This window comes from Pinus tabuliformis, chromosome 8 (assembly GCF_031772625.1).
Source record: "Pinus tabuliformis cultivar Carrire ecotype Pingquan chromosome 8, CPIR1, whole genome shotgun sequence".
Classification (NCBI taxonomy): Eukaryota; Viridiplantae; Streptophyta; class Pinopsida; order Pinales; family Pinaceae; genus Pinus; species Pinus tabuliformis.
In genome coordinates this window covers 37,659,281-37,671,672 of record NC_142294.1, presented here as the reverse complement: position 1 = coordinate 37,671,672, position 12,392 = coordinate 37,659,281, and the positions used below count along the sequence as shown (strand labels likewise).

The 12,392-nt window shown below is 40.1% G+C and overlaps 1 protein-coding gene across 2 annotated transcripts in view; it reads right to left on the bottom strand.

Moving 5' to 3' along the window:
- Positions 1–12,174, bottom strand: part of LOC149234012 (ATP-dependent Clp protease adapter protein CLPS1, chloroplastic-like) — a 94,658-nt gene extending 82,484 nt beyond the window's left edge. The window contains exons 1-2 of one of the 2 annotated variants that reach the window (XM_089371714.1): positions 11,906–12,174; positions 11,696–11,770 (exon numbers count right to left, since the gene is read on the bottom strand). In XM_089371714.1, the coding sequence (XP_089227840.1) occupies positions 11,696–11,759 (64 nt within the window). In that variant the 5' untranslated portion in view covers positions 11,760–11,770; positions 11,906–12,174. Of the gene's footprint in view, positions 1–11,695; positions 11,775–11,905 lie in introns of both variants that reach the window. The other variant, XM_089371713.1, reaches the window with a different exon arrangement.
- Positions 12,175–12,392: the final 218 nt, after the last annotated feature.

Here is a 12,392-nt window from a genome sequence, read left to right as displayed (position 1 = left end):
ACACAACCTGATGTCTCCATTTTTCTTTCTCACCGGCACGAGATTGGCTACCCAGCGGGTGTGTCTGACCAGGAAAATGATTTTAGCATCCAGCATTTTGTTCAATTCTTTCTTCACCAACGGTTCCAGGCTTGGATGCATCTTGCGAAGTTTTTGTTGGTAGGGCTTAGCCTCCTTTTCTAAAGGAATTACATGCTGCATAACACTGGTATCAAAGGTTCTTAGGTCTCCATATGTCCATGCAAAGACGTCCTTGTATTCTTTAAATAGCTTGACAAATGCAGCCTTTTCTTATGGAGAGCACCCTGAGCCCAAATTAATAGTTTTTGGGTCTTCTTTGGTCCCAAGGTTGACTGATTCGTACTTCATGGATGAGCTATGCGTTTTGCAATTAGTTGGCTTCTTGAATTTACTATGCAGGTCATACAAGTGCTCCATCTTGACAACTGACTTGGGAATCATATTGGACTGATCCTTTTCCTCATCTTCCCTCTCATTCATAAGCTTGTCGTGCTCTTTTTCATCAATGACTGCATTCTTGAATGTCTTCTCGCAGTGCAAGAACTCAAGGATTTGCTCGTCATCTTCAAACACCTGCCAGTTTGAGATGTTATCAGGCACAGATGGTCTGAAAATCAATTCAACATAACATTTATTCTTCTTCAATCTAAAATCAGGCAAAAGTTTAGCAGCCATACTAGCCATTAGATCGGCATCTTGGTTTTTCCCTCGAGGTATGTATGTGATATTAAAAGAATCAAAATTGTCAATTAAGCCCCATACCTCATGCTGGTACCTTACCAGGTGTGGTGAATTGCAGTGTATCCTCTTCCTTACCTGATCCACGATTATCTGTGAGTCACCAAAAACTTTAAGATTTTTCACCTTCATATCAATGGCTTTCTTCAGGCCCTGCAGCAAGCCTTCATACTCTGCCGTGTTGTTGGTGCACATGAACTCCAAACGGCTGGCCATCAGATGTTGGTTCCCTTGTGGATCAATGAGAACGCTCCCAGCACCTGCACCTTCAAGGCAGTTAGAGCCATCAAAATAGAGTGTCCAAAATATAGAGTCTAGTGTTACATCAATTGAATTGCTTCCTACGAAACTAGTTCTATCATCTACTATATTACAAGGTGGTTCATCAGTTGGATTATGGGAGGGAGCTTCCAACTGTGTGTATGTCAAAGTTTCTTCAACTGTTTCTGCATGGAATTCTCCAAAACAGGTTTCTGTAGCATAAACATTGAAACTATAGTTCCCAAGGATGGAGTTGGTAAACATTACAGGTTCATTGGGACCATTTAGTTCTGTTACCACATACTTCATGTATCTTTCTCGATCAACTCTCAGCATATCACCTTTTCCCTTCTGAGGCAGCAAGAGATGGGACCAATCAGTCGAGAAATATCCATTCAGTTTTGCTGACCAATCCCTACTAAGCAGCATTCCATAAGCCTCGGGTATATCGACTACCACTATATCAATGACTTGTGTGTATTGTGGTTTAGCAGTCATCCGGATCAATACATCTTTCAATTCCCCAATTACTTTCACATTTGTCTTGTCTAATTGCATGATTCGAGTTCCAGTTTTCTCAGGTACCGCATGAAGTCTTTTAGCAACAGCGTAAGGCATCACAGTGGACGAGGCACCTGAGTCTACCAAGCAATTGTGTACGTTCATGTTGAAGATTTCAAATGTGATTAGGAAAGGGGGAGTCATGGATTTTGATTTCCTTCCTATCATGGCTGCACTGACATCTTGGGGGTTTCGATTCATTTTTGATAGGGTGGCTTCCATGGCTGCTGGCTTTTGGGCTGTGTTGGGAGTACTAACAGGTCTGGAGACTGACTTCTGGGTTTGGCTGCTCAGGATGGTGGGAGTTTTGCAGTTCCGCTCATTCATAGCTTTCAAGAGCAAATCTCTTTGCTGCGTTAATTTCAACAAATCAAAGTATGTGATATTAGCCCTAGATTTCTTAAGATCATCCACAATATTGTAATCAATGTTATAAACAGGATAGGGCAGAGTAAACATACCGGTTTTGCCATTCTTAGGTGGGAGTTTACCATTTTGAGTCACCTTCGTTGCAGTGGGAGATGCATTTTCTTTCTCTGGATGATTTGCAACTAGGGTATTCTTGGACTGACCACTAGGTCTACCCTTCTCAACAAGAACTTTGGGAGCAGGTGCCTTCACAGGCGGACATCTTTCTTGGTCTGATCTACAGGCTTCATCACACCCGCAAGTGGCCCCTTGCTTCGTGTGTGGATTTCATTAGTGTGGATCTCTGCCATACTGTCTCCTTGGTCATCATCGTTCTCGTTTGTATAGAAATCCCACAGTACGTTGATTTGAGATTCTTCTTCCAAGGGCTCTTCTACTTGGTATTCTTCCTCATCTTCTTGTTCTGGCTCTAGCTCCACTATAGGTTCTTCTTGGTTAAGGAGCGATCCGATAAGAGCTAGCTCTTCTATATTTAAATTCCCTTCATTGGGTGGAGCAGGCAGTGCAAGTGGACCATGACCACCTTTTATCTTCTTACAATAGAAAGGTTTGAAAGGTTTTTTGTTGTTATACTCTCCTCCACTCCCGCTTGTACTCTCTCCAGAATTCCTTTTCATATCGATGACTGTATTTGTCAACTTCTTAATGATCCGATGCAAACCTTCTACATCTGTGGTATCCTTTTCTTTGGTTTCAGCCCCTTTGTTATCACTCCCATTATTCTTCTTGGATGCTTGAGAGGCTTTCTTTTCTCCGGTTGTATGATGGCATGCTGTGAGACTAAGCATTTCATTCTCGACTTTTACTGCTTCATCGATAGCACCCTGTAAGGTTTGTGCGTTACTCCTTTTGACCCACATCGCAGTAGGGACAGGGAGAGCAGTGATGTAGAATTCCATGAGCACCTCCTCAGTAGGTCTAGCGGTGGCCAGGATTCTGTTGAACAAGGTGTTGAACCGGATGTTAAAATCCTTAACCTTTTCTTTGGTTTCCATTTTCAAACGGGATAGTTCTAAAACTAAGGCCACAGGGGTTTTGTCATCGCCATACTTGTCTAAAAAGGCCTATTGAAAGGCAGCCCACGAGGTGATCAATCCGGTTCTCAAGCTAAAGTACCATGTGGAAGCTGCACCAATCAAGGTAAAATGGAATAGGCAACATACTATATCTTCATCGGCTACCCCCAACATGCGCACAACCAGGAAGAAAGAGTGAATATGGTTATCAGCAGTGTCTCCCTTCCCAGGGTCGAATTTAGGCAGTACTCTTTTTGCATTCTTGGGTAAGGGATGTTGTTGCCCAGGTATCGCTACGGCGTCCTGAGCGAGCCAGGGAGGAAGTGCTCCCGGAGGAGGTGGGAGTTGGTTTCCACCTGGTTGAAGCTGGTTCCCACCTGGAAGAGGAACGTTAGCCATATTGTGGATAAGAATGTTCTGGTTGGAGGTTTCTTCAAGGCTTTATTTATTAAGACTTCCCAAATCGGGCCAGGGATTGCCTTCAGAGAGTGGATCTTCAGGAATTTCTTCCCAGGGAGTGTCGATACTTTGCAAGGATTCAAGCACAATATCTTCAAGAGACGGGGCTGCAGATGTCTCTTTGTTTATGGAACAAATCCTTGGCTTTCTTTTAGTTGTCAGAGGTAAAGAGTGAAAGATGGGGAGCTGAGAGAGGGAATGAGCGTAAGCTCGAGTAAGTATTTTGACTGGTTGTTCCTGAGTGACAGGATACTCCCATAGTGTCTCTTCTTCGAAATGAGGCTTTTCCGAATAAGAGGAAGGGTCTTTTCGACCTTCACGATCCATGCATTAATCTTTTCGAGTCCATGCGGACATTTATAAATGAAATCATAAAAAGTTGTGGACAACGGTTCAGGCCCTCCTTCTAGCACCAATTTGTTGACATGGCGAAATTTCGCTATACCAACAAAGGGAACTAACCTGATCGCAAGCCCCAATTAGACCTGCTTTCGTTTGGGATGGCTAGTTCCAACGGGTTTTAAGGGACCCCGTAAACTGTTAAATGAGTTGAAAGATTGCTTCTGGGGCAAAGGCTTCAATTACATCAACAAAATAAAACAACTAACCACTATGTATTGAATCCTATCTACACTTCTTCAAACTACTCTAGTCTATGTCCTAACTATCCTAATCTATCCTGCAGGAGCATGACAAAGAGAGGTTAAACATCGTATATGAATTCCAAGTCTAAATGAATCAATTACTGGTTCACATAGGAACAAGGCTGATCCGAATGGAAAATGGCATCAACCCATGGTATTCATCCACCCATATTATTCATTAACCCATGGTATTGTAAATGGCATCCGCCCGTGGTATTGTAAAATCCACCCATGGTATTCATTCACCCATGGAATTGACCCGTGGTATTGTAACTAAAAAATACTATAAGTAACAAGTCACATTTTGTAAAAGGACAGATTGTCCGCCACAATGTAGCCTTTACAGTTCAGAGGCATGTAGCCACACATCTCTTCTCAGAGATAAGCTACCATCGCCCTAGCTGGTTTATTTCTATTTCTGGTTGTAAGCATATTTCAATATTTTCCATTAATGAAATGAAGTATTATTTCCGCTGCCTCTTTGTGTATATGGTTATCTCTGTAATTTGTTGCGTTCCTGTTTAAGTCTGGATCAGTGGTATCAGAGCAGGTTATGATTCCATGGGAATGAGGGTTTGATGCATATTTCAGTTTTAAATTTTGCAGCAATATTCAACAAACTTCAGGCATGTGCTACAACCTCCACAGAGCACTTTCTTCGGTCAAGCAGGAAGAATTTTTCTTTTTTCATTTTTTTGTAGGAAATTTTTTTTGGGCAGCGACTTTGCAGATCAAATCTGAAACATTTGGTACAAAATTTACAAAAACAAATACCAAATCTGGATTCCTCTCGAAAAATCACCCAATTTCAAAAAAAAATGGGTCGAATCGGAGTTCGGATGTGGGAGATATCGCTGATTTAAAATCAGCTATTTTATCAGAATTTTTGTGACGTCGGAACTATTGCAGCGCGAATCTGAGATCTCAGAGTGTCCAGATAAGGATTTCCAACTCATGGGAAGATGCAAAATGATCCTTCTGCTTCCAAAAACAGGTTATAATAAATATTCTGAGTTATATTGGCCGAGTTATGTCCATTTTAATTCTGGAGCAGCATTCGGCTTGGGTTATTTGGAGATGTGCCCTCCCACCCCAGGCTATGTAGGCACCTGCTACTTCTTCAGCAACCAACATCATGGTTATGGGTCAACCGCATAAAATCCTTGTCATCGAAGTCCATTTGCTAAGCCGCACACAGTCAGAATCACAGTTGGTCACAAGCATTACAGGGTATCTCTATCTTCGGATCTTCGTTTATCAGGGTTTTGGGTTAACCACATAAAACCCTTATCTTCAGTGGCTCTTCATATTCAACAAAGGCTTCATAGGAGGGAACTTTACGCAATGGGGACCATTGCTTCTTAAGGAGGGAGGAATGATCCAAATGGAAAATGGCATCAACCCATGGTATTCATCCACCCATATTATTCATTAACCCATGGAATTTACCCATGGTATTGTAAATGGCATCCGCCCGTGGTATTGTTAAATCCACCCATGGTATTCATTCACCCATGGAATTGACCCATGGTATTGTAACTGAAAAATACTATAAGTAACAAGTCACATTTTTTAAAAGGACAGATTGTCCGCCATAATGTAGCCTTTACAGTTCAGAGGCATGTAGCCACACATCTCTTCTCAGAGATAAGCTACCATCGCCCTAGCTGGTTTATTTCCATTTCTGGTTGTAAGCATATTTCAGTATTTTCCATTAATGAAATGAAGTATTATTTCTGTTGCATCTTTGTGTATATGGTTATCTCTGTAATTGTTGTGTTCATGTTTAAGTCTGGATCAAAGGCTGCATTAATTCTTAATTGCAATCTAATCATTCATACAGGAATACACATTCCATTTATACAAATAACACTTGCAACTGATGTTTAACAAAGTCTGGAATCAGCTACTTTTCATGAATTATCAATGCTATTGAATTACATTCAAATAACCAGGAATAACCATGAACTGCTAGTTATTAATATGCACAAAGCAAATCACATCACCGATTCTAAACATATGAGATAAAAGGGAAACAAATTTGAAACAACAGACTCCTTTTTGAACCAAATAGTCCTCTTTATTCACAATAAATCAAAGTTGTTTTCTCCCAACAAAAAGCCCTTCTCTCCTATCTGGAGGTAATACTTATGCCTCAGGCCCTGGCCCTTCGTCTTCCCCCCGATCTCTTCAATTCCCCTTTTCTTTGCAATATACAAATCAGAATGTGCCCACGTAGCATAGTCCATGTAACAGCTGACATGTGAATGGTATATCTGCTAGAGGGCTTCGTTTCCTGGGGAATGAATCAATGTTGATTGAAAGAGAATGACTACGTGTCATCTCTTCGCACCTATGTAGAGCGGACGTTATCCCTCTGGCATGACTAAAGGTATGTTTGGAAGTAATGACATCCTGATGGATCATCGCTGTCATGAGTGCTTCTACTGAATACAGAGAGCGCCTCCATCATGCACTATGGCGGTCCGTATTCCCTCTAGCAAAGTGTGTTTCGCAATGCTGACACCGGTGGAGCAGAGGTGTCATCTTGATACAACTCACATTTATCCGTTACCGGGTCTGCTCGAATTTGCCTGCAAAATAATTCATATCAGCTATGACTGTGAGAAATATGGCAAACATGCCTACAAAACATGAATCTTGCATTTATAACATCAAATGTGAAAGAATCCCCCCTTCTTTTTAATTTATGCAATGATTAAGTCCCGTGAATGTAAATCCGATTTGCATTGAAAATCATGGCCTAACACATAAAAATCCAGACTCGAAAGACTATAGACGGGAACCTATACCCTATCAGGTCTGCCATATGGGATTTTCCATTAAAAACCGCGGCTATAGCATTTTTCGAATACACGGGAAACTACGGGAAAACCCACGTCCAGCCGTACAACGGACTTCAAAAATTATGCACTGGATCTATAGTTCCCTTCGGGTCCGCCATTTCGCATCGCAATGCTTCAATGGGCTTTCCCTTTAAATACTGCGACTATAGCATTTATCAAATACACAGGAAACTATGAGAAAACCCGCATCCGGCCGTACAACGGACTTCAAAAATTATGTACCGGATCTATAACCATCATTGGGACCGCCGTATGGTGTCGCACCTTGTGCATGAGCGCTAGACTCTGTCGATAGCAATTTGCGATGGGCGGGGGCGGACCCGATAATATATATATTATATTTAATAGGATCGGTGGGTCCGCCATATCACATATGGAAATATGCACATGCCTAGGACTCCGCCGATAGCGATACACAATTAGGCCTGACCCGATACATATATATGTTATATTCCATAACACGGCGAGTCCAGTGTATAGTGGCGCGCCATATATATATAAGCCCCGGGACCCCGCCGATTGCGATATGCGATATGGCTCCGGACTCGAAATATATGAATTTGGGTTAATACTGCCGTCGGGTCCGGAAGATAACGGTGAACACTAAGTCTTAGTGTTGATTGCGATAGGCGGAAAAGGGGATGCATGTTTTTGAGCATTTCCGCTATAAAGAGCTATGACGGGAATAATGATGCGATGGAAGGTTTTGTGGGTTAAATAAATCCCAATGAGCATATGAATGAAGGGCTTAAACAAGGTTATAGATGAATCATGCGAGGGATTTATTAAGGGGGCTTTAACCATTTGTGAATTGAAGATTTGACTCCCCAGAGAGCTAAATCCCTCAGGTAAAACAGATCATTCGGAGAGATGCAAGATTAACTTCTAGGGGACCCATTCAAAATTGTTGCCAAGGCAAGTTTTGATAGGGTGGTGGTTGTGGCCACAACAAATGTTAGTTGCAATATTTGTTGCAGAAGTGTCAATTGACTAGCTACATATAGCACATCACCAAATCCCACTAACCTCACAAAGACCACGACCTTTCACATCTCCTCTTTTGAAAAGTATTGACACAAAGGTGTCAATTTTAAGCCTAAAGATAATTTAGAGACAAACATATTTATAGTAATAGAAGAATCTCTCCGTTCGATAAAGTACAAATTAATATAATTATAAATCCAATAATTTGTTCATTTTCTCCTTCTTGTCACGACGCCTTCTACAATAGTTGTTCTGATCCATGAAATATCATCAGCAATGCCTAAGTTTTATAGAATAATGTGGCATCCACTCCTTTGATGCATCATGCAATAGGCACAGTTTATGTCCCATGCACATAAATGTTTTTCTCTATGCATCCTCCTTTTCCTCCAAAACAGAATTCAATGATTAACTGTAGATCCAAAATAGAACATGGAGATTAAGGGTAAGTTAATAAAGCCACTTGAAGTGGATGAACAGACTGACACTGCTTAATAAAAAAAAAGCAATTTCATCCTTACTGTGCAAATTTTTGGATTGAATTTTCCATGTTCTAATAATCAGAATATCTTGCGTCATTTGTTATGTGTTTTTGTTTTGATCTCAATTCTCTATATCATCATCATGTATGTATTGGACAGTCCACTGAGTGCCATTTTGATATAATGGATATATACATGAGCATGCTTTGATCATATGTGGTCTTCTATCTATATTCTAATGCTGTGTGTTTGGAAACATGAATGAAAATCTTTAAAATTATGTTTTTTTATAAAAAAATTAAATATTTAATGTATTTTTTACAAGGACCGAGTCATTGAAATCGAGCCGGCCGAGTTGATAAGGAGTCGGAGTCAACCCTCGGCCGAGTCAGTGTCGGAGTCGGAGTTTTAAAACATTGGGTACAGAAATGGGGGCATGTATGGGAGCATGGCAGCTCCAAATTTCTAGGAAGCAGGCAAGTCAAGGCCGGAGTGCAATTCCTTTTTTGGGGAGCACACTTCGAGGGGTGCTCCTATAGCAGTCCCACTCAAAGCACAGTTTCAAGGTCTGGAGCAGGGAGGATGGGGCCATTCCTGCAAATATGGTTGTGACCATTGTTGTCCAACTGAACAAGGACTTACAAGTCTTGTTCAGTCTCTTCTGAAATGAGTACGTGGGGTTAAAATTACCCATAACTCCCCTCGTTTACAAACCAACCCAAAACATGCAATGACTTGTTGGAATGCACTAACCATGCTAAATTCACCCAAGACTTGTGAATTTGGCCCCTGGCATGCAAATGTGGACCCCACATGCAAAAAGCTTGAAGAAAAGATAGAGACAAGGGTATAGGAAGGAAAACAAATAGCAAAAACTCCTATAAGGCATAAACTCTTCATTTTACTCTTATTATCATTTCATCTAGGACTCTTGAGTGACATGGGCTTCCTGCAGCCATTAGAGTGACTAAGAAATTTGAAAAATTATCTATTGAAGGAGGGTTTCATATAGTACGAGAGGTCTAACACAAAGATGTTCTCGTGCTTTTATATCTCCTACAGGTTAGTCACTAGAATACCTTCAATCTCTTCTCATGCTTCAAGATCGAAAAAAGGAAGCATAATAAAAATCCTGCTGCTCTGCTGGAGGAGGTAATTTGGAAATTTGGAGAACATTTTTGCCATTTGGAGATGATTCGCTATTGGAAAATGTTTGTACGGTGGAGCTATCGGCTGGAGACCAAATACAAGCCTCCAGGTGGAGAAGTAATCAATCTACCAGTTGGATATTGCTGTTTGGATTTTGATTTATCTTAATGTAGGCTTTTCTGAATATAATTATTTATATATATACCTTCTGGATCCATCACATAACTGTATTAGTTTCCAACGCATTTGGAAGGCATATATCTAAATTTTGATTTATGTTTCAGACTTCAATTTCTGAGACAAATTTCACGTGGAAAATTCCATATTTCGACTTTGATTAGATCACTTGATGGATAGACTGTTTTATAAATTTTATGGATGGAAATGTCACTAATATTTTTTCTGTACAAAATTTCCTATATTTTGAGTTTTACTCTATTTGTTGAGTTTCACCGAATCTATAACCAAGTTTTGATGCATCACTGGGTTTTGACGAGCCTCGAACTGGCCAACTTTTTGTTGAGTTTGAGTAGCACAACCTTCATTGCAATTTCAGTAATCAGCCTCAAACAATTCCAAGTGGGTCAAGTGAACTGGAAGCAGATACCACGCAGATTGAATAATTGAGATAATAACGCATAAAATGACATTCACAAACTGCATAGTTGTTGATGGGAATGTGTGAATGATGTTGCACCATAATGAAGCATGCTCTCAAACGACAACATTGTAAAACATGGTAATGGTGCAAATAGAAATTTGTAATGTGCTAATCACTGTGATTACATGTACTGGATAAAAGTAGACATGGTAGAAGCTAGGGGAATGCATTGTAGCAGGGCATGCTACAATTTGGTGCCCTGAATGTGCGCTATAAAAAAAAACAGTTGCACTCCTTTTAGCAAGCCAATGTAGGAACTTGTTTCTAGTCTTCTAAAATTGTTTTGGAAATGGTTTCCAACAGCCCAGGAAACTTTGAAAGTTAGAACGTGTTCCAGATTGACTTGAAAATGTTCCAGGATTCGTATCTTTAATCATGCATTTGAGTGAACTCGTCATGCAGATAAATCAGAACTTCTGAAATTACACCACTGTGTCAACACAACTATAATTATGTAGACGGTACATAGGTAATGGCTTCTCTGTTCTAAAGACACGCACAAGTTGACTCATGGGCTTTTACTATTTCCAGTGTGTTAGGATCATTCACCAAGTCTGCAGAATATTCTAAGGTTATTTGGAAAACTCCCCAGTCCAGCAAGACAAGCAAGATGATGTTTCTAGAATCCTGTTAACTAGAACATGGGACCTAACAAGTATAGATATCGGCTTCAGACCTAAGCTGGACAAGTCAAAATCAAGTATCAAACCAATAATATAAACCAGCAGAAGCCCATCCAAACCCCGGTCTGGTATGTAATTCAGGTTGCACATCTAAAATTTCAATATTTGATAACTCAGCTCTGTGAACCCGGATGTCTGTGCTAGTGTCCATATTCAATGCATCCAATGCACCATCCAGATTCAATCCATCATTACGCTTACACAAACATGAAGTGTTGATGGTTCATCCCACCCCCACCTGGACTGTAGAGAACCTTACTTCTCTTGGTGCCATAAGAATTACATCGAATTCAATGGCACTGAAAGAAAAGGCAATGGAAGTTCGGCATTTCCCAATATGTGTGATTACTTAGACAGAAACCGAATAAACATTTCCAATGCTTGCATTGGCATATCATGGGACATAATTGCAGAGTAATCAAGATCATACACTTTTAAGGAAGTAAACAATGTTTCCCATTAAACAATATTACATATTCATAGTTTTGTTTAAGCTTCATTTTAAGATTATTCGAGGCCTGTAATAGGAACTCTTCTCTTAGAACCAATATCTAAAACCGGACTTAATCAGAATTTAGTTAGAGATTTGAATTTGAATTTGATCAATCGTTATATTGCACATTTTTTATAGTAGTATATCCGAGGTTTTTTTTCACCAAAAAAAAAATTACAAAATCTAAAGTTACAAATAAAAACAAAGCAATTCGATACTGGCCAAACAATGTTTTCCCGAAAACTACCTGATTTATGTTGGTATAATTGGGGTTGGGGAAGAATTAATCTCGAAGATATCACACTGGCCATCACTTCGGACCCTGTCTGTGCTGTAATAGTTAGGGTTTGATAGAGAAGACTGTTCTCCACATAAATGTGATCAAACCCTTCAATAACCAACAGAAATTTCACTTGTACAGCAATGATAAACCCTGAAAGTTGATAATTTAACGTACCTGAGAGTACAAACTCCTGCTGTACAGAGCGAGATAATGGCCCTAGAATCGTGGGCCTCTTTCTTGCATTTATGGGATATAAAATTCAATCGTTAATTATTTTATGTGAAGAAGGATCCATATCGTTGTATTGTAAAATCTCATCTGGCTCACGATATTTCTTAACTATTCATTCTGTCCACGGGAGATGGGTAGCTTAAGGTTCTAGTTACGACCTCTACTTGCCATGGGCCATGGTTATGATGGATGAAATGCCATCCGATCACATGGGGTAAAGAGCAAAATTTTGTTCACAGCGAAGTTAATTTTGGTGCGTCAAACTTGCACCATGGAAACGGGAAGGGTAAGCCTCTTCCATGATTCCATTTATATTGTTGTTTGTTTCCCTCTCATGCAAAATAAAAGTAAGGTTGGGTGAAGTTTAGGTGGAATTTTGCACATATATATTTTTCACTTTGTGTTTTTGGAAATATATTTGATGATTTAT